Source organism: Eptatretus burgeri, chromosome 8 (genome assembly GCF_056783735.1).
Source record: "Eptatretus burgeri isolate ZD-2024b chromosome 8, Ebu_testis_v1, whole genome shotgun sequence".
Lineage (NCBI taxonomy): Eukaryota > Metazoa > Chordata > Myxini > Myxiniformes > Myxinidae > Eptatretus > Eptatretus burgeri.
Window position 1 is genome coordinate 66727135 of NC_140968.1, and position 23465 is coordinate 66750599.

The 23465-nt window shown below is 43.4% G+C and overlaps 1 protein-coding gene across 1 annotated transcript in view; it reads left to right on the forward strand.

The window, feature by feature from the left end:
* The window catches only part of LOC147021938 (polyunsaturated fatty acid 5-lipoxygenase-like), a 58216-nt gene extending 35494 nt beyond the window's left edge, over positions 1-22722 (forward strand). Inside the window, exons 13-16 of the mRNA XM_085890476.1 lie at positions 12625-12716; positions 14812-14903; positions 21280-21430; positions 22450-22722. Of these exons, the coding sequence (XP_085746602.1) occupies positions 12625-12716; positions 14812-14903; positions 21280-21430; positions 22450-22617 (503 nt within the window). The 3' untranslated portion in view covers positions 22618-22722. The remainder of the gene's footprint in view (positions 1-12624; positions 12717-14811; positions 14904-21279; positions 21431-22449) is intronic.
* Positions 22723-23465: the final 743 nt, after the last annotated feature.

Below are 23465 nucleotides of genomic sequence, written 5' to 3' on the forward strand. Positions count from 1 at the left end.
ATTCCCTGTGATGTGGATTTTTTTTAACCCACCCCGTTGTGATCATTGAAGGATTCTACCTGGCCGATTGTAGAATCCTATTTGACTTCAGGCAGAGTTTAACATTTGTCCGATTTGGTTATAAAATCCTGCATAAAACCCATTGACACTGATAACCGATGTACACACACAACTCCTTCCTTATGAAACAATTTATTTTCTAATTATCCACCATACACTTCTCACCCTCGTACAATGAACTTAAGAATCCCCATTGATTGCAATATTATTTGGTTCTATTTCATCAATTCTTACTTTTAGTTAACAGTTCGACCAACCTGATTCAATTCACTTCCACATTACATCAGAGAGTTTTATTCTAACTTGGTACTTGGTCAGTTCCAAGGAGCACAAGCCACTGAGATTCTATACTTCCTCAGGTACTTCGACTGAAACAATTTTACATTTCAAAGTATTTTATACTTTCATGAGAGAGTGGTGGGGGCTATTCAACCCAGACTGCAGACGTGTCCTTTAGGCGAGAAGCCATGACGTACATTTCGAGGCAAAGGTTCGCTGTTATCAGCTCAGGTCACACCGCTCTAGACCAAGACATTTATCAACATTTAGGGCAAAAGTCTCTTGGCCAGAAAGGACAGCCAATTCAACTTATAGCATAAAACTTACATTTCTAAAACTCCATTTGTTACAATTTAGAATACATTAATATAAATTTTCCCCCCAGACCTGCATCCCATTGTATCGGCCACTCATATTAGATGCGTTGTCGTAAGATTGTCCTCGGCAGTTAGTGATGTCCAATCTAGTGGCTTTCAAAAAATCCAGTAATGCCGTCGCTTGCTGGAGTCCAGTGTGTCCTGTGTTGCTCAGAAAGGTCATGAAACGCTCCACTGGAGCCTCGTTCTCGATGTAACGTAGAATAACTGTGAGCTGGTCGATGTGGCTTCTGTCAGGAGTAGAATCGACTGACACAGAGAAGTATTTTTCCTCTTTCACACGAGTGACGATGTTATCCAGAACAGATTTTCCGATGATGGAGACTAACTCTTCACATGTCGTAGATGATAAGTAGTTGGTGTGGCCACTACCTTGGTTGGCATATTTCTGAATGTGCTGCGCCAAAAATGGATCGTATTCCGCAAAAAATTCCATTAAACCAAGGTAGTTACCATTCGTCCGTGACTCAACAATTTCATCCGATCCACAGAATGCAAGACCACGCTCAGCAAGAAACGTATCACGCTCACACTTCGTTTCAGCACCGCCCTCCAATAGGACGCAATCTCACACACCTGTTTGACGAGTTCAGTTGTCCACAAGACCTGCGGATGTTGCTCTGTCTGACAAGCGGATGATATTCGCACAATGCACATGCGAACGTTCATGCACCTCGACAGAACGACTGGCATGCTTCCAGTCATTGAATCCTTCCCCGCCCAGGGCAGTAGCACCTCTAAAGAGCTTGCAAGTGATGCAGTACAGTTTTCCGGTTGATGTGGAGAAGCAAAGCCAGGACCTTTTCATGGACTCTCCGTTTTGTAGTCTACGGTAAAAAATGATTATTGGAGCAGCAGCGTTTCCGACCTTCAACGAACTGTATGGATGAATCAAAGGGACCAGTCGAATTCTGCAGGGGCTCCAAATCTCGTGATGCACAGTAGTCGATCATCTCTGACGACAGTCACTCAGGAGGCCAACATCCAATGTCATTGGCAAAGCCAGGTCCACGATCAGTCAGTATATCTCGCGCTTCTTCATCTGATGCATGTTCTTCATCGGTGGAACCTTCCGGGATGTTGGGCAAATCTTGACGTGGGGGTTGCGTTGCCAAATCCGCTTGTTCTGTCTCTGTTGGTGTTCCAGCCTCTGTCATGGATGAATCGCCTGTTTGTGCAGGAGTGAAAAACTCTGAGATTTTCTTGGTCTTCTCTATGACGGCCTTGTGTCTTTCACTTTTTCCTTTGAACGTTTCCACTTTTCAGCACCACTGTCATATTTCCGTGGAGCCCTGGATTTGTGCCTGTCGTCACCGAAGCCACTAATTCTGGTTTCTGCAGCTGGTAGGTACCGAGTAACCGAGATATTGTCAGAGTGCATGTGGGACGTTCCAGAATCACAAACAACAAGTATTTTTCACACAACTGGAACATAGAAAGTCACACCGTGTTACTGTGCTGTGCACGCCAGTAAGCAGGGTACTGACAGCGTTCCCTGCCAGCCGCAGTTTCAGTGTGTACAATACTACCCCTGCCGGCCGTGTACTGTGCTGGCCTGGCCTAGTTTTACCACGTCAACTTTCACCTTTTCACCTCTCCTCTGGCTGGACCTCTGTATTCCGTCTGTGCTTGCTGGGCTCTGGCGGGCAGTGCCGTGGTTAGTTGGTCACGCTCAACCATCCGAAGCATCGATGATCGATCCAAAAAAAGATCCGAATGCGGGCCCCCAATGTCTGAGGCTTGCCCCGGGAATTTTTGACCACATTGGATCCGTTCTGTGGACCGTGGAAGAAACGGCTTGAAAAAGCCAAAGCTTGAAAAGGACCCTCACAATGACGGACAATTTTGAAAAGATATCCTTACAAAGAGTTTACAATCTTCATTCACCGACAAGAAAACTTTAGAAGCACATTTTCAAGGGATTTTCAAAATGTCATCGAAATTGTGGAGGACCCCTAAATGTGGGGGGCCACGGGGCCATGGCCCCACCTGGCCACCCCTAAATCCGGTAGTGCCGAGCGGTGTTTGGCTGTGGACGCATCCTGGTGGTGTTTGTCTCTGGACGCGTCCGGGTGATGTTTGTCTCTGGACGTGTCCTGGTGGTGTTTGGCTCTGGACGCGTCCTGGTGGTGTTGTCTCTGGACACATCTGGGCGGTGTTTGTCTCTGGACATGTCCAGGTGGTGTTTGGCTCTGGACGCATCCTGGTGGTTTTGTCTCTGGACGCATCTGGGCGGCGTTTGTCTTTGGACGCGTCCTGGCGGTGTGTGTCTCTGGACGCGTCCTGGCGGTGTTCGTCTCTGGACGCGTCCTGGCGGTGTTCAGCTCTGGATGCGTCCTGGCGGTGTTTGGCTCTGGATGCGTTCTGGTGGTGTTGTCTCTGGACACGTCTGGGCGGTGTTTGGCTCTGAACGGATCCTGGTGGTTTTGTCTCTGGACGCGTCTGGGCGGCGTTTGTCTCTGGATGTGTCCTGGCAGTGTTTGGCTCTGGACACGTCCTGGTGGTGTTGTCTCTGGATGTGTCTGGGCAGTGTTTGGCTCTGGACGCGTCCTGGTGGTGTTGTCTCTGGACGCGTCCTGGTGGTGTTGTCTCTGGACACGTCTGGGTGGTGTTTGTCTCTGGACATGTTCAGGCGGTGTTTGGCTCTTAACGCATCCTGGTGGTTTTGTCTCTGGATGCGTCTGGGCGGCGTTTGTCTCTGGACGCATCCTGTTGGTGTTTGTCTCTGGACGCGTCCTGGTGGTGTTTGTCTCTGGACGCGTCCTGGCGGTATTCGGCTCTGGATGCGTCCTGGCGGTGTTTGGCTCTGGACGCGTCCTGGTGGTGTTGTCTCTGGACGTGTCTGGGCGGTGTTTGGCTCTGGATGCGTCCTGGTGGTGTTGTCTCTGGACGTGTCTGGGCGGTGTTTGGCTCTGGATGCGTCCTGGTGGTGTTGTCTCTGGACACGTCTGGGCGGTGTTTGGCTCTGGACGCGTCCTGGTGGTGTTGTCTCTGGACACGTTTGGGTGGTGTTTGTCTCTGGACACGTTTGGGTGGTGTTTGTCTCTGGACACGTTTGGGTGGTGTTTGTCTCTGGACACGTTTGGGTGGTGTTTGTCTCTGGACGTGTCCAAGCGGTGTTTGGCTCTGAACGCATCCTGGTGGTTTTGTCTCTGGACGCGTCTGGACGGCGTTTGTCTCTGGACGTGTCCTGGCGGTGTTTGTCTCTGGACGCGTCCTGGTGGTGTTTGTCTTTGGACGCGTCCTGGTGGTGTTTGTCTCTCGATGCGTCCGGGCGGTGTTTGTCTCTGTACTTGTATGGGTGGTGTTTGTGTCTGGACACGTTCTTCTGACTCATGCCTTTATTTCGGCAGTGTATAAGCAACTGACAGCTTTGGAGATGCACAAAAAGAACAACACAAAAAACCCCTGGTTACATGCAAGAATTAAAAACGTACCTACTGCTTATAATTCAAAACACCTCAATGCACTGGAATATGTGGATACAGGTATACTGCACTGTAAATGATGGAGACTTGCAACACCATGGAAATCCTGGAGGTGGTGCGAACAATACCCATTTACCTCGAGCATTTGAATCCCACCCCTCAACCCAAGACCACTGGTAAAGATAAAACCACCCCCACACATAAAGTTTTGCTGATCCTAAGGAGCAAGTCTGGATGTAATCAACCCACAACTGTAGTAGTGCGATAAACAAACAAACACACAAAAAGTCAATGAATTATAGTAAGGATCAGGGAAGAAAGGGGGAAGTAATTATGAATCAAATGTTCTGTCTTTATTTACTTTTAATATTGCTCTTAACAAATGGGGACAGGAACAATGCAGGCATGAGAGGCTGAATGACTTTCTCGTGTGCCAAAGTTCCCTGTTTAACCTTGTTAAGGACAGGAATAAATGGGGAGAGGAGGACAGAGAGTTTGAGGTGGGGGTGCATGAAGCTGGAAGAGGGAGATTGAAACATTGGCAGGGGAGGATTGAGGATTTGGGTTTTGGAGGGGGGTGAAGTACTTGTGGTTTGGTGCAGTTGAGGTCTTGAAGAACAAAGGGGGAGAGGATGACAGAGTTGAATGGGGGGATGTGGGGGAGGGGGAGAGGGGAAAGAGTTGAGATTGAGGGGTTTTAGGAGTTTGGGGGAGTTGAGAACTTTGGGTTTGGAGGCGGTTTGAGTATTTGAAGAAAGGGGGAGGGCAGCACATAGTTTGGGTGTGCTGGTAGGGGGGGCAGAGAGAGGACAGAGTTGGGGGGAGTTGGGGATCTGAAATCACATTTTAAATTATGCTGAATTTCCATGAGTCCCAGATAGTCCCATTGGGTCTTTTTGGTCCATTGAGTCCTCTGCGTCTTTTGGGCCCTCGTGGTCATTTCAATCCTCAAGGTCATTTAAATTGTCAGGGTCAGTTGAATCCTCGGGGTCTTTTGGGTCCTTTGGATCCTTTGGGTCTTTTGTGTGTTTGGGGTCCTTGGAGTCTTTTAGATGTTTTGATTCTTTGGGGTCTTTAGGGTTTTGGGTCCTCGGGGTCTTTTGTGTCTTGTGGGTCTTCGGGATATTTTCAGTCTTTGGGCATATTTTGGGTCTTTTGGGTCTTTGTGGTCTTTGGGACATTTTTGGGTCTTCAGGGTCTTCACAGTCTTTATGTCAGGTCAGGCCAGATTAGACCTCTGACTTGCGACAAGTACCATGTAAACCTGTACGAACCTGTTTCATGGTCGGGTTGTCGGCGACTCACCCGTCTCCCCCACCATGTTTCCTGGTGAGGAGGATGCATGGATATGGACACCCAGCAGGATTAAAAACAAAACCTGTCAAAGGGTGGAGGAGCTCTTTGTGAGCCAATGGCCATCCATATCTAGTGCCCAACTGTATCTGTAGACATCCTCCTGCAGTTGGGTTACTTTTTTTTGGAGATTGGTAGCAGGATTTGCACTCTGGCCATGGTATAAAATCCTTCATTCCTTCAAAACACAAGAAAAAGCAAAGAACCCTAAAAACCCACTCCGTGTGAGTATCTCTTGTGCAGCTACCCTTCGCAGGGCAGCTCACCAGATAGCGGAATTCGGGCAAAGCCTCCGGGACCCCCATTCTTTGATGATAGTTGGAAAACCACAGGGTAACCTTCCCAGGTGAGATTGCGGTAGTGTGTGTCAGGGTGGTGCTGAGGTGTCGTCCACCAGACTGCGGTCTCCTTGGGTTAACCTGAAGTAGTCCCTTCGGGTGGGTGCCTGCAATGTTCTTTCCTTGAGAGGATGATGATCTGTCTCTGTTATCATCTGAGCTCAAGCATTTGAACATCAGTTTTGCAGCACTGTCAGAGGTTCGGAGACCGGATTGTGACGAGATCATGGTGGGTAGTGACACGTACAATTGTTCTGGTCGCTCTGATGGTTTCTATGCCCAGGGAGTTGCTGTAGCTGTGTCCAATAAGCTAATTCCAATAATAATTGACGTAACACCAGTCAACGAGCGTATTATGAGAGAAAGGTTTGTCACTCCTTGGGTGTCGTTTCCCTGGTCTCTGTATATGCTCCGACTGAGGTGTGTGATCTCACCATGAAGGACACATTCTATGCCACACTCGAGTCTTTTGTTGATCAGTGCACAACGAGATACTCTGAGTCTTGAAGGATTTCAATGCATCGACTGGAACAGATAGGGATGGTGAAGAGACATGTGTTGGTCCCCATGCATCTGGAACTGTGAACCAGAGCAGCACCAAGTTCCTTGACTTTGCAAGAAGTCATGGACTTAGGGTGGCTGGTTCATGCTTTCAGCACCCACAGGCTGATCGCTGGACTTGGTATTCTAACACTGGTGGTGTGGCAAAGCACACTGACCATGTGCTCATTGATGGTCGCTGGAGGATGACCCAGAGCTGCAGGGTCTACCACATTCCTCAGTTCCTCATTATTGACCACAGGCTTGTGGTAGCAACTCTCAAGTTGCAGCTTAAATCTGGGAGAATGCTACCATCCCAACCTTAGCTGGATGTTGGCAAGTTCAAGAATGAGAGGGCAGCTGAGGAGTTTGTAAACAGGCTGAGTGGGGATTTGCAGGGACTGGGTGCTTCAGGGAATCTTGAAAAGTTGTGGAGTGCCTTCAAGACCACCTTCCTTGATATTGCCGGTGGATATCTTGGAACTCACCATTGGGCGAAGAAGAATTTTGTCTCTCAAGGGACACTGGAAAGCATTGACCAGATTCGCAGGGCCAGGGGGCTTTATGGCAGGGCTGAGCTGTTCAGGAAGTTGAGGCGTAAAATTGTACATGTGCTGATGGTGGACAAGGAGGCCTATTTGCAAGGAATCTGTGAGGGGGTAGAGCATCTCATGTGGTCAAGTGATTCTTGTCCTCCTTACAGGGGAATTTGTACATTGCGTTCCTCCAAACCCATCCCTCAGTGTTCTGCTGTTAGAGTGGAGAGTGGTGGGCTCTCGATAGGAGTCCGAAGTGAAGACCCGCTGGGCCAGTTACTTTGAGTGGCTGTACCAGGCTGATTCACCAACTGTTGAGTTGGATGTCAGCGGTGTTACCATCCATGTTGCCGACCCTCCAATCAACTGTGATCCATGTTCGTTTGTGGAAACACAGGCTGCAGTCAACTGGTTGAAATCGGTTAAAGCTCCTGGGATTTGTGGCATCCATGCTGAACTTCTCAAGGCTGGTGGAAATGCTGTACTCATGTCATTGCATGTGGTTCTGTGCTCTGCCTGGAACACAGGCATCATCACAACTGACTCGAAGAAGGGGCTTGTTGTCCCTCTCTGGAAAAGAAAGGGTGATCGCCAGGACTGCAATAACTACCGAGGGGTGACGCTGCCCTCAGTGCCGGCAAGGTCTTTGCTCGGATAATTCTTGATGGGGTTCGCCACCATCTGCTTGTGCACCAGCACCCAGAGCAATCAGGCTTTACACCAAGGAGGTCAACGATTGACAATATCCTTGCCCTTCGGGTCGTCACCGAATGCAGATGAGAGTTTTGGCAGGGGCTACTTGCAACCTTTGTTGATGTCTGTAAAGCTTTCGATGCAGTGAATCAGGATGCCCTTTGGAGGATTCTTGGTCTCTGTGGGGTGCCACCAAAACTGATCGATATTATGTCAGAACTGTAGTCTGGTATTAAGAGTGCTGTGAGATGTGGTGATACCATCTCTGATATATTTCCAGTTGTTACTGGAGTTTGTCAGGGGTGTGCATCGGACCCCACACTTTTCAGCGCTTGTGTGGATTGGATTCTGGGGAGGATGTCAGAGAGACCAAGCTGCGGTGCATTGTTTGGGAGTGTCAAGATCTCTGACCTTGATTTCGTAGATGATGCAGTCATCTATGCGGAGACTCTGGATATGCTTTTGGGGGCCCTCGAGGTGCTGAATGAGGATTAGGAGCCACTGGGATTATGGGTTTCCTGGGTCAAAACTAAGATTAAGGCTTTCAATGACAGCTTGGATGCTGCTATCTTTTCCGTACCTGTTTGTTTGTGGTGAGGATGTTGAGGTTATGGAGAGGTTCACATCCCTTGGCAGTGATATTCATGTCTCTGCTGACTCTGAGCTAGAGGTCAATAGACATCTGCGTAGGGCCTGGGGAGTCATCGATTGACTGGATCATGGTGTGTGGTGCTGCCGGTACCTGTGTGGGAGGATGAAAGCCTGACTTTTCAGGTGCTTTGTGCTTCCAGTCTTGCTTTATGGATGTGACTTGGATTCTGACCATGGATCTGAGATGGAGACTTAATTCCCTTGGTACCAGGTCTCTTCGGAGAATACTTGGCTATCACTGGTCAGACTTTGTGTCCAACGAGCAGTTGCTGAGAGAGACTCAAATGAGATTTCTACTTGCATCGTCCGTGAGCGTCAGCTGTGGCTGTACGGACATGTGACTCGTTTTCTTGACGCTGATCCTGCTCACCAGATTCTCTCAGTGAGGGAGCCTTGTGACTGAAGGAGGCCAATGGGCCGACCATGTGCCTTGTGGTTACAGCAGGTTGATCAGCATCTCAAGGAGATGGGGTTTTGGCCAGGCATCTGCCTTGGGAATGGCCAGCCAGAGGCCCCTGGAGTACCTGGAGTATCTGGAGTACCTGGAGTGTACCCCTTTAGACCCTGAGGAAAGTGGACGCAGTGATGTGCTGCTCTGGCGCATACTCCTATACCTGACCTGACCTGACCAGACTGTCTTTAAGTGTCTTCATGGTTTTTAACGGTCTTACCATCTTTCAGGGTATTTGGGGTGTTTTTGCTCTTTGGGGTCTTTTGGGTCTTTTGGGTCTTTGAGGTCTTTTGGGTCTTTTGGATCTTCAGGGTCTTTTTGGCCTTCGAGGTCTTTGGTGTCTTTTGGGTCTTTGGGGTCCTTTGGGTCTTTGGGGTTGTTTGGATCTTTTGGGTCCTTGGGGGGGGGGGTATTTTGGTTCCTCTGGGTTAAGTGTTTCAGGTTAAAATTGTGGCTGACATCAGGTCAGCTGTCCAACCAATGAGAGAATTGCAGACATATACATACATACATAATACTTACATACATGCATCAACTTGCTCCATTATAGCTCACGCAGTGAGTTTCATACTTAACGCATGCACATGAGAGAATACGAAACAACAACAACAACAACAACAACAACAACACAATACCCTGGCAATTTGGAATCCGTGTCGTTGGCTCTGACCCTTTTGCTTCTGGTTTTTTTTTTTTGCTTCTGTTTTTTTTTTTTTGCTTCCGGTTTTTTTTTTTTTTGCTTCCGGTTTTTGTCATGGGGAATGATGCATGCGGGAGATAAAGGCATCGTCAGAGACATGAAAGACCCAAATATCAGACATGGTGTATATTTCCTCCACTGATTTTAATAAAGATATATCCCGCATCATCAAAAAAAAAATTCATCGTGATTTACATTATTTGATCGCTGATCCCGAATCCAGGCCGAAGTAACCGGAAATTGCGTATACAGTTGTGAACAAGTTATAGGTAAAGTCAGAAGCGAATGAAAGAAGAATTCTATGTTCAATCTAGTATTTATTTTTTTAGATGAGATCCTGTTCTAGGCGGTGTAGTTGTTGTGAAGGTAATGTTGAGGTAATATCTCCCGCATCATCAAAAAATAATTTTTAATCATGATTTACATTATTTGATCGCTGATCCCGAATCCAGGCCGAAGTAACTGGAAATTGCGTATACAGTTGTGAACAAGTTCTAGATAAAGTCAGAAGCGAATGTAAGAAGAATTCTACGTTAAATCTAGTATTTATTTTTTTAGATGAGATCCTGTTCTAGGCGCTGTAGTTGTTGTTGTGAAGGTAATGTTGAGGTATTAATATTTATTTTTTCAGATGAGATCCTGTTCTTGGTGGTGTAGTTGTTGTGAAGGTAATGTTGAGGTAATATTTATATATATTTAGATGAGATCCTGTTCTAGGCGGTGTAGTTGTTGTGAAGGTAATGTTGAGGTAATATCTATATTTTTAGATGAGATCCTGTTTTAGGCGGTGTAGTTGTCGTTGTGAAGGTAATGTTGAGGATTTTTTTTTTTAGATGAGATCCTGTTCTTGGCGCTGTCGTTGTTGTTGTAAAGGTAATGTTGAGGTATTAATATTTATTTTTTCAGATGAGATTCTGTTCTAGGCGGTGTAGTTGTTGTGAAGGTAATGTTGAGGTAATATATATTTTTAGATGAGATCCTGTTCTAGGCGGTGTAGTTGTTGTGAAGGTAATGTTGAGGTCATATATATATATATATATATTTTTTTTTTAGATGAGATCCTGTTCTAGGCGGTGTAGTTGTCATTGTGAAGGTAATGTTGAGGAATTTTTTTTTTCAGATGAGATCCTGTTCTAGGCGGTGTAGTTGTTGTGAAGGTAATGTTGAGGTAATATCTCCCGCATCATCAAAAAATAATTTTTAATCGTGATTTACATTATTTGATCGCTGATCCCGAATCCAGGCCGAAGTAACCGGAAATTGCGTATACAGTTGTGAACAAGTTCTAGATAAAGTCAGAAGCGAATGTAAGAAGAATTCTACGTTAAATCTAGTATTTATTTTTTTAGATGAGATCCTGTTCTAGGCGCTGTAGTTGTCATTGTGAAGGTAATGTTGAGGTAATATATATATATATATATATATATATATATATATATATATATATATATATATATATATATTTTAGATGAGATCCTGTTCTAGGTGGTGTAGTTGTTGTGAAGGTAATGTTGAGGTAATATATATATATATATATATATATATATATATATATATATATATATATATATATATATATTTAGATGAGATCCTGTTCTAGGCGGTGTAGTTGTTGTGAAGGTAATGTTGAGGTAATATCTATATTTTTAGATGAGATCCTGTTCTAGGCGGTGTAGTTGTCGTTGTGAAGGTAATGTTGAGGATTTTTTTTTCAGATGAGATCCTGTTCTTGGCGCTGTCGTTGTTGTTGTGAAGGTAATGTTGAGGTATTAATATTTATTTTTTCAGATGAGATCCTGTTCTAGGCGGTGTAGTTGTTGTGAAGGTAATGTTGAGGTAATATATATTTTTAGATGAGATCCTTTTCTAGGTGGTGTAGTTGTTGTGAAGGTAATGTTGAGGTAATATATATATATATATATTTTTTTTTTAGATGAGATCCTGTTCTAGGCGGTGTAGTTGTTGTGAAGGTAATGTTGAGGTAATATATATTTTTTTAGATGAGATCCTGTTCTAGGCGGTGTAGTTGTTGTGAAGGTAATGTTCAGGTAATATCTCCCGCATCATCAAAAAATAATTTTTAATCATGATTTACATTATTTGATCGCTGATCCCGAATCCAGGCCGAAGTAACCGGAAATTGCGTATACAGTTGTGAACTAGTTATAGATAAAGTCAGAAGCGAATGCAAGAAGAATTTACCTTCGCTTCTAGGCTTTGCCTATTCCATATTATATCGATTATTATAGAGTCCAGTCGTACTCCCAATGTGGGCATGTGGCAGGGAAAAAATGACGTCCCGTCAAATGTGTTCAAAATGACATGCTGAAAAGCCACTCCAGAATGGATGCATAAGCCTTTAAAAGCCATATCTTTTATTCTCAAACGTTTCCATAAACAACACGGATGGAAAAAATGCCAGAATACATCGCAAAAGTCCTAAATCGAGAGATTGCAAAATCGCTGAATGGTTATTTCCACATAAATGTTGATAAATGTCATCTCGCCAAGCACAATAATGGTTGAAGCAATTGCAATGATTCCAACGGAAGGAAGTGACATTGTCTTTTGGGTATTGCACCCTGTGTACCCATGGGCGAGAGGATGGGTGTGATAATTGCTGATGAGGTGGTATAAATCTGTACATAACAGTGGCGGATCTAGAGGGGGGGTTGCAACCCCCCCCCCAACCCTCCTCCCCCCTATATCTGCCACTGCATAAGGATTTCCAAGCAGTATTAATATCAGAAGAGGTGGAAAAAGAAATTCGAACTGTTGTTTAATTTTGAGGTTTAGGCTTGAATGTAAATCATCAATGTAATAAATACAAGTTAAAAGCCAAATGTTAAACACATGAATTTTTGCATCTTAACAAAAGCTCATGGTTGCACATGGGCCAATAATTTGGGGTCAATCTGATCCAAAAGTGAACACTTGCATGAGAAAAAACCTATCATGGGGAACATTGTGGGAATGTGGACTGCTTAATGACTTCCTACTTCCAAAGTTTCTTTGGCTAGCTCAGCTTTGGGTATCATAATCATAATGCACAAGAAAAATAAAATGAAGTATCACAAAAACAGAGATCGAATCAAAGTATTTTTCGACAAACATTGAAAACAACTTCCTTGGAAAGTGTACATTACCTCATTTCCCCTATAATTCAAAAGCACAATGCTTGTAATATTTATCTGATGTTGGTGCTTATCCTCCTTCAGTATTACAAGAATTTGCATCGGTCTTGGCTGATCCTTCACGTGGGAATGTGCGAGGTTTTCCGAACCCGATTTGCACCAAAGCCCTGCTCACGGTGAGGTTTGGTTGTAGTGCCTTTTCGAACCTAAACACACCTCAGTGCAGGATTTTTTTCTTCTTCTTTTTTTTACAGCAGTACTGGAGTACAGCATTTTGTACATAGATTCCATTTGGAGGTATTGCCTGTTGTCACGAAAAAACACATTAACGACAAATACTTCGTCAAATTCTTCATCTCATACTGTAATGGACTTGATTTACAATTTAAACATTACCTTTTCTTAAAATTTGATGCAACAAACTTATCTGTACATTAAAAATAGTACTACCTGTCCTGAAGCTCACCTGGATCATGAGCAACAGTCACTCAAATCCAACACAGACCCTTTTAGACCCTGATTTTTAAAATTTATTTTGATTGCCGTGAACAAACTTTAATTCATCAGGGGAGATAAAGGTCGTGGTCAAGCTTCATCAAAATTATAGGTGTAGTTCCGGAGAAGAGAGCAAATACCTATTTTGTTAGCTCAAACCCTCCGCAGACCCCCTTCGACCCTGATTTTTTTTTTATGCCATGAACAAAGTTTGGTACATCACAGGTAATGAAAGTTGTAGTGAAGTTTCATCGAAATAGTGTGTGCAGTTTCAGAAAAGAGAGCGAATACCTATTTTGGGTGGGGCATACCCCCCCCACCCATCCCCTGAATGAGCACAGATTTTGATTCGGTCAATACACCTTCGTTAGGCATCAGATGTGAAGCTTGTAGCCAATGTGAATGTAGTCAATCAGATGTGAAGTTTCATCAAAATCATTTGGTTGGTTCCTAAGTTTGTTGTACCAAAATCATGTACTTAAGTTTGTTCAGGGCATCAAAAAATGCAGGGTCTAAGGAGGTCTGCAGGAGGTTTGAGTGACTGTTGCTCCTGATCCAGGTGAGCTTCAGGACAGGTGGTCCTATTTTTAATTGTCATAGAACTTTGTATCCTGTCTGATCCATTTGTTTATTTTCTTGTCCATGTTGGTTATGTCAAGACAGAATCTTTCTGTGGCTCTTTACATGATCATCAAGTTTTCTCCCATCTTTTTTTTGTTTGAGACCATGGCTTCATTCCCTACCATTTCTCATTGCTGGGAAAGCACATTGATTGTAAACTTTCCTTTTCAAACACAAGTGAAATTTGTTTTCAGGACTTTTTAAATTTAAACAAATGCTGTCCATCTTGTTCTTGTATGTCTCTTCACTTCAAACATGATGGAATAGCCTTATATCCAGTTTAAATAAGTTTCTAAATATATATTTTTAAGAGGGTAGAAATTGTCATAACTCACAACAGGACTGTTTGTTTCCAATATATTCAAATACATTGGTTGTGTCCCCCACAAAAAACAAGGCCCTCTTGTACCAGGCTGGCAGGATGGCCTAGAGGTACACCACACCCACCTCTGAGCTGTCTCGCCTGTATTTGAATCCTGATCCAACTATAAACTGCCATCCTAGTGTTTTACACGCAGGGTGATTCATCAATGTGTGTGTGCCGTCCCTCGATTGGACGTTAAACCAGGTGCCCCATCTGCCGGCATAAATTGGTGGACATAAAAGATCCCACTGTGTCCTTTGGGAAGAGTTGGCACCCTATCCAATTTCTCTCCTGGATTCTGTGGAATATAAAGCTCTGAACATCATTGAAATCTCCCATGAAGGGGAACAAGCACAAGGTCTCTTGCTCTCACATTACAGGCAGGTCGGTGGTCTCCCTGCTTTTTACCACCTCTTCTCCAATACTGCTTCCTCTTTTCTCTCAGTCCACTGATCCTCCCCATGCTCCGACAGGATGCATGCATTCCTGCCCTGACTTCCTGTATCAGAGGGGTGACCCAACCAAGATTGTACACCTCGCCATAGAAACTGCTTCGGCGGCATTGACAACCTGTATAGAGCACGGTTCATGATCTGATCTCTTGTACCTTTTGTAATACTAAATACTGTATACATTGCAATTGTATAAGGTTAAAAGTGCACTTGAAATGATTTGTGAATATGAATTATAAATCATGAGTGAATGATGGAATGAAAATGTGGACAACTTTCAGGCATTGTCATGTGAAAGGGCATTGGTGTGTTTAATCCGTGCCTCTTGTTTCCATGCAGGAGTGCCTAACGAGTATAATATTCACGTGCAGCGTGCAACATTCTGCTGTTGATTATCCACAGTGGGAGTTCTATTCATATGTGGTTCCGAGGTGATTTTTTTTCTTTTTTCTCTAGTGCAGTTAATTTTACCCATCATTGACAATATGATTGTCACTACTAGGTAATGTTCATCATCACTTTCTAGTGTAATGTCGGGCATTCAAAATGTTGTATGAATGAGATACTCACAATGATTCGTGTCACGTCGACCTTTTTAAAATGTATCACTATATAACTACAATATATATAATTTTTAAGAAAAAAAAATCAATTCTCTCAACTGGAATGGTGACCATTTAACCACTGTGCCACACCAGAACTTGCAGTGTTCCTGACCAACATGCCACCCATTCCCTCTGTTTTGGTATACATGAGTTAACGATCAATGATGTTGATAGTTATTCTCCTGGCTGCAACCTGAGGTTCTTGTTAACTGGAAATGGTTACCTAAACAGGGTGGATGTGTGGCAAACTGGCAGGCACCCCCTGTTGGTCAGGACTGCTGAAGCAAGTGCTGGCGTGGCACAGGGGTTCAGGGTTACCGTTCCAGTTGAGGAGCTCGAGGTATGTCCGTTCACTCATGTCAGTTCCTCATGGGAAGGCATGTCAGTTCACTTTCTGGGGAACCCCACTCTGTGCAGTAGATTCCTTTCTGATACAGCTCTGATATGACCATGCATTCTGCTTGGATTTATGCGTTTGTATGGCCATTCATTTGGGCCTTTGGGCGAGTATTTGTGAGTTTTTTTTGTTTGACCATGAGTTTTGGTCTTCCAGTGAAGCAGGCCCGTGGCTAGGGGGGGGGCATTTGGGTGCAATGCCCCCCCATGGCGCATCTGGTGCCCCCACTTGTACCCATTTATGCCCTGTTGTACTCTGTGAACAACTTAGTGTTTAAGGATGAGCACCCACTGTGAACTTGCTGTTTAAGAGTTCACCTGTGTGAACTAAAACCCTTATTCCAGATGTTCAGTGTGGTGAATAATAAGGCCTTCTTGGATAAACTGTTCTTTAATAATATCCTTCTTTGAATAAGAATCAAGAGATAAGTCAAGTGTGCGCTTCCCAGCGCATCTCCAAATGCAATTGGCAAGACAATACAGTCCAAGACGACAAGATAAAAGATAATAACGCAAGCACCAACACCAGCAGCCAAGACCTCGTGTCGAATGTCGATGTTGTGGGTGGTTATATATATATATATATATATATATATATATATATATATATATATATATATATATATATATATATATATATATATATATATATATATATATATATATATATATGTATATATATATGTATATATATATATATATATATATATATATATATATATGTATATATATATATATATATATATATATATATATATATATATATATATATATATATATATATATATATATATATATATATATATATCGTGGATCATTTAGTTTTAAGGAATAGCCAATCAGCGTATTTGATATGGAGACCCAATTGAGCAGGTTACCTGATTGGTTGTAAGTTAGGTATAAATGTAATATAGTCATAATATGATAATATGATTAAGGAAAAGACATAAATTTACATTATTAAAGATGAAGTGCACGTGCACCACGTGACCTTCACAACCCGTCAACCCTCCATCTTACAAAAGTAATTTTATAATAAAAATTAAAAATATGTGTGTTTGCAATCGTGCTTACATTTGAAATTATGCAGATAAACCTGTTTTTGATGCATGGATAATTTAATAAATAAAACCGTCAACCGTCAAATCTCGCGAGTTGCGAGATTAGGGACGCGAGTCACGAGGGACGAATCACAGATCACGAGCTTGCAGCAGGAGAAAAAGACGTGGATGATGGATATACGAAAATGGCTCAGAAAAGGAAAAAATGCAAGCAACGAAAATGAAGAAGATGATGAAAGACATGTTGTGGGAGGAGTTTGAGGAGGAGGTGGAGGAAAAGACGATCATGTCGATGAAATACCGACAGAAGCTGGCCAACTTGGCCAAGCCAGCAACGTCAGCCCTGCGACCTGGAGCCACAGCGCAGACAGCCGAGTTTCCACGCTCGGCGGCAGCCTCGGGGTCGGGTATGACTGTCAAGCCGCTTCCCGATGATCTTGGAAGTGAGAGACCGAATCAAGTTGTTCTACAGCGGTACCCTAGCCATCTGTTGCAGAACAAGAGTCGCTCGTTTGTGTCCTTGTGGTACCAGACTAATGAATGGCTGGAATACAGAGTGCAGACAGATGCAGCATTCTGCTATCCATGTAGGAAGTTTACCACCGCACGCGGCCCAGTGGACTCTACTTTCACAGTGCGAGGCTCCTGGAATTGGAAACATGCCGTTGAGAAAGGCAGGGGGTTTCACAAACACACAACTTCAAAGGAAGATTTAACTTGTGTTTTAAGGTGGAAGGAGAATGAGAGGCACATCGATTGTGGTAAGGAGATTTCCACACTCCTCAATGCTGACCAGCTAAATAGAAACCGGTACTATGTGTCTGCTCTTATATATGTTGTGAGATTTCTCGCCAAAAATAAGATACCTTTTAGAGGGAGCCTTGATAATTTTGAAGATATGTCAGACGGGCACAGTGGGCTCTTCCTCTCGCTTTTAAACTACAAACTCAAAAAAGACACCGAGCTCGCCGAAATAATAAAGCATATCCCACGAAACGCAAGCTATACTCGTCCGGAAATGCAGAATGAACTGATCTGCACATTGAGTAATGTTGTGACGGATGCCATCGTGCAAGAAGTAGGCACATCGTGGTTTACCATCAAGGTGGATGGGACGAGGGACCCCACTGAATGTGAGAACATATCAATCATCTACTCACAATAGCTACAGCCGACGCTGGAGATGCAAAAACATTGACAGACCTAATAATTGCAGAGCTGACAAAAACAGGACTTGACACGTCAAAAATATTAAGTCAGGTGTACGACGGGGCTTCGGTAATGGCTGGGAAGGACGGTGTGGTGCAAAAGTTGTTGCAAGAGATATTTGGAAAAAGAAATCCCCTATGTGCACTGCTTAAATCACCAACTCCATCTGGTAGTTATCCACGCACTGGCAGCAGAGAAAGCTGTCACTGATTTCCTCGAGGTTTGTTGTTGCCTGTACAAATTCTTCAGAAAGCCCACTGTTGCTGCACAGTATAAAGGTGAGCGGTTAAAATGACTTCTTGATCAAAGGTGGACGGGACATTTAGCCACCGTGTCTGTGATCATAGGATCTTTTAAGGATATCACATCCTTACTGTCGGAGATTGATGCAGAGCGTGCCTTCGGTGCAGAGATGAGGATGGAGGCTATTGGGCTTTTGCGGGAAATCTCTGGGCCTGCCTTCATGTTCATTGCTATCTTTGTACAAAAACTGCTGATGTTGTTAAATGGCCCTAACAGACTCTTGCAGGCAGAGGACATGGACTTGCTAACGGGGTTGGAACTGGTGGCGAGTGCTACAGAGTGCATGAAGAAACTCCGCTCTGAGGATGAGTTCACTGATCTGTGGAACAAGGCCAACAATGCTTACACTTCTACACCTGCACCACCAAAACGGAGATGCATAAGAACTTGGAACAGTTTGTAGTTTTGGAGACTACAGGACAAAACAACGACAATGACAAGACGGAACTGCAGAGGGTTTTTTGCAGCGCAATTGACACTGTGCTTGGCGAGATCGCTCGGCTCTTCAGTGAGCGCAACACACAACTCGCCCGTTCACTCGCTGCCTTGAATCCTGAAAATAGCACGTTTTTGGATCCCCACTTGCTCCAGCACATCATGACATAAACAAAGTCAACCATCAGTGAAACAGAGTGTGTGGTTGCAAAGCAGTTTATTCGCTCACAGACAGAAAAGCAGCCAAACGAGAGATGGACAACACAAAAACTCCTCAACATACCACAAAACGCTGGAAGCCATGCCAAGTGTAGTGACTGCTATGAGACTTGGACTAACATTTGGTGCGTCCACTGCCATGTGTGAAAACTCATTCTCAACATTGAGGAATGTCTTCAGTGACCATCGACGGTCCATGCGCCATGCACGCAAGGCACAACTGGTACAGCTGGCCTTCGAGAGAGACCTCACATGTAAATGCCTGAACGAATGGAAGGAGAAGGTCCTCAGAAGATTCCACACCGAGACACGTCGCCTGCAGCTCTTCTGACAGCGAGTACAGTGGTATAAAAACTATACGAGGAGTTCAGATTGTGTGTGTGACTGCTGGTGATGCGTGTGTGGTTGTGGTTGCAGTGTGGTTGTGGTCAGCATCCGCCGTGGTCGGCTGCTTTGTACTTCTGATGTTTAAGTTAAATGTTGTGTTTGGTGCTTTGCATATCCCATATCTAGTGCTTTGTGCATAACCTTACCTCTGTTTAATTGACTGCTTTAAATGCGGACCTTGTGGTATCTTCAGGCTGGTCGTATTTGCTGTTGATAGTTTAACGTGATGATCGCAGGTCATAGCCTCCTGTATCTTATTTCAAAGTGCACTGATTCTGGTGCCAACCTCCCCCGTTTAGTCATTGTATCTCTGGTATATTATTTTTTCTAATGCCAATTCTTGACAACACCTTGTATAAGTGCACCTGAATTGGTGCCAATTGTCTAATCATTGAATATCTGCATTGTGAATGTGCCAGTTTGTTGCGGCTCTCCTGCATACGAATAATTTTAGGCCAAAAACATCGGAACATATTAAATCTAGCTGAGATTAATTTGGTTAATATGCGACGGCAACCTCAGTATAGATGTGTCAATGCTGCATGAATACAATAGTATACTGGGTTATCAAAAATATGAAATATAATAATTGTGCCCCCCCCCCCCCATCCAGTTCATATGCCCCCCTTAATACTGAGCCCTGGCTACGGGCCTGCAGTGAAGAAGCACCATGAGCTTTGGCCTTTTGTCCTATGTACTGTATATTGGTTTAACAAGCCTTGGTTGACTGTGTTCTTTGGTCTTCGTACCAAAGTACACATCCCTCGTGTTGTTATAATGTTTGATTTTTGATTTTAATGTAAAAATGCTGCTCTCTTTGGGGCCCCAAACAGTTATGGCATGACTATACATTTTGGGATAGATTATGTGGCTTTTGTATGACCATCAGCTTTGGCCTTTGGGCCAAAGTACATTTGTATTAGTTTGACAGGCTTTGTCTGACTCTACTTTGGTCTTTCCTTTTCTCTACAAGACTGAGGCTAATGAAAGAGCAAGGTTGAACTGATAGTGGGGTAATGGCGCAGCAACTGAACATAACCAGCAAGGGAATTAATGCACACGCACACGCACACACAACCAAAACCAACATATGAGAGCGTTGGGTTACGAAGAGTTAATGGGGGTAATAAAGAGCATTAGTCAGGAGGGATATTGGAAATGACATGAGGTGGAAGTGCACTACCTGCTTAAAGTCTTGGAGGGGAACAGTGTGAAAGAATGGCCTCTGGAAAGTAGTTCAAGAGATGGGAGAAGAGAGGAACAAAGGTGTTGAGTTGTGCAGTCAGGCTATATTTTGGAAGTTTGACCAGAAAGGGGTTACTGGAGGAATGCATGCATCCTGGAGGAGTATGGGGAGGATCAGAGGACTGATAGAGAAGAGAGAGCAGTATTGGAGAAGAAGTGGTTAAAAAAAAACAGAGACCACTGACCTGCCTGGAATATGAAAGCAAGAAACCTTGTACTACTTCCCCTTCATGGGAGATTCCAATAAGGTTGAGAGCTTGAGATTCCACAGAATCTAGAAGAGACAAATGAGATGCTGCCATTCCAGCCCACAGGGGAAAGTAGTTCTCCATGCGGCGATGGACAACTAACGTTTCTTCACTGAAGTACACATCTTCAGATTTGTTATAATATTTCAATTTTTGAAAAAACTTTTTTAACATTACAAAGGCTCCACTCCATAGAGATGGTGGTCAGGGAGCCAGAAACGCATCCATGGATTCCCCAAGGGGCGAGCTGACACTCCTGCTAAAAAGGCTTCTAAAGCCATGTCCACTAGCTGATGCTGCAGTTTGCAGTGTAGCAGCTGACACTGCATTAGGCAGTTGATAGTTCTGTGTGTTTTACGTACTGTACTGCACCTGAGCTGGTTTGTCCTTTTATTGCTGACATATACATTCATACACCCTTTTTGGGCTTGCAATATGATTGTGAATACTAAATGAATGACTTTTTGGCCTTACATTCACACACCTTTGGAATAGGCCCAATTTGTCGAACTTTATGAACTCCCCATATATGATTACTGGAAATCTTTGTGCTGTTTCAGGTAACCTGTTAAATTTAAGGAAATTTTGTCTCTTTATTTAAAATCCTACATCTTCATACGATCTCTCCTCCAAAAATGGATACAAAAAAGAATCGTATAAATGTCGTGTCTGTTTTCCCAACTCACAATGCCTCCACAGGCCTGAGCAATTGCGAAAGTCTATGCCAGATGGTGACAAGGACATTAGTTGGGAGTTTATCACAAGTGCCCTGCCAGACATTGGTGTTTCCTTGTTCCAAATCCTCTTTTCTCATCTCCTGACTATGCCCACACTCACTCCTCTCTCCAAGGTAAGGGACCATATGCATTACAAGTTTCAGCAAAACTTTATGAGTTCCAAAGTAAAGTTTAAATTTCTTATTAAAATGTTGCTCATGACACAAACTAGCTTTTTTTTAAATTAAGAGTTTTTTCTGCACTTGCTGTGTTAATGACAAAGCTTTTGTGCTGCTACAACCAAACTAAAATATGACTTCTGTCTTCTGTCAGCCAATCAAATGGTTATATTTATTCTAAACCAGTGGTGAATCACGATTTCGTTAAACGAGAAGACAAATGGGCCTGTGTAGGGTTTCCATCGGAACTCCCGTGTCACAACGTTTGTACCGATGAGGTTAAAATCTCAAATATTATGTTGATTTATCAGTTGTAAATCTCCTTGTAGGACCTGAAATGACACCAACATATTCAGTCCATTCTTGACTATTTTCACAAGCTCCACTCCCAACCTTAGATTTATGTTTACAGAAAATTTAAAGATGATGTAAATTCGTCAGGTGATGTGGCAAATGTATTTACATCATGAACTCGAGGGACAAGGAGAAGTTACATCATAAATGAATGACCATTAGTTTGCAAAAATGGTTGTGATGAAGAAAAAAGAAATACAATCTGCTCAAAGAAGTTTTAAAAAAATGTTACATTCACCTATGCAGAGAGATCAATGAATTTGAAAAGGAATGGGGGGGGGGGATAGGAGGTGCATGAGGAGCTACAACTTGTATTAAAAACCAAAACCTGCAAGTTAGATTACAACATTTATGATTTTTTGTTTTTATGCCGAAGGTCATCTAATATTGCTTGTTGAAGTCGTATTATTATTGTTATTATGGTTATCATTATCTTTCCCAGACCATCCCTTTCCCCCCAAACCTCAATTGACTTCATATATTGGGGTTCAACCTTTATCTTACAATATGAAATGTCTTATACTTTACACATTGATGGATTATAATTAGCCAAAAATGCTACACTTATCAAAATCATCTCACATTTCCTTTCCTTTCCCATAACATCCTGCCTTTTACAGCTCAATGCCATTGGGAACATCTTTCCTGATATCAATAACGAGCTGCACTACAGATTCGCGGAAATCTCTGCTTACATCAAGTCGCGTAACATTGCCATCGCCGCCAGGGGAGGCATGCCATATTCGTACCTCGATCCGGAAACCGTGCCATGCAGTGTGGACATCTGAATCACTACAGGATGAATTGGAAGATGTATTCCTCCCATCAACAGAGATAAATTAGAGTTAGAGATATATAGACTGTGATAATGATACATCCATTCTCGCAATACAGCAGATCTTCTAATCCCGCGGACACATCACCAGTCATATTGCAAAGAGCCCCATGCTGTTCATACACCATGTTCTCCAATCCGGGTTGCACAGAATGTACTACGTGGGAGGTTTCGGGCCTTTCATCGGACCAAGAGAAGTGAGCAGCTGCAACTTTGTAGGCTGCGCTTCCTCTCGAATCGGCTCTGTGGGAAAAGGATAAAGGTTGTTTTCTTTTCTCATGATATCTTTGTGGTGAAGGAGAATTCCACTTATTAGGAAGGACTTCATGATGATTGATGTTCTGTGAGGAATATGAATGTTTGTGCCTGAAGATTAAGAAGTTTGATCTTCACACCATGAGTAGAAATGGGAACATTTTACAATTATTGAATAACTTTGAGATGCACATGCATTTTGAAAAATCGTGATATTGGTCCCTTACCAGTTTCACCGGAGGGGACTCTCGATCTGTCTGTCCCACCTGTGATTTTTCCGCCTTTTCCCCCATACCCTTCAACAAATTTCACTGAAACTTGGTACATGGCTTTACTATGATAAGTTACAGACCAAGTTCGAGTTTCAGAATGTTTTGTCAATATTTCACAGTTATGCCCTTTTGGACATAGAAAATATCACATCAGTCAGGGACATGTATTGTAAAGCAATCGCTCCTGTTTAATTAATATCGTTTTTTTTTTCTTCTACTTTTTACTAAACATTATTTCCATAAGTCATCAAATGTCGACACCCAAGCCTGTCCA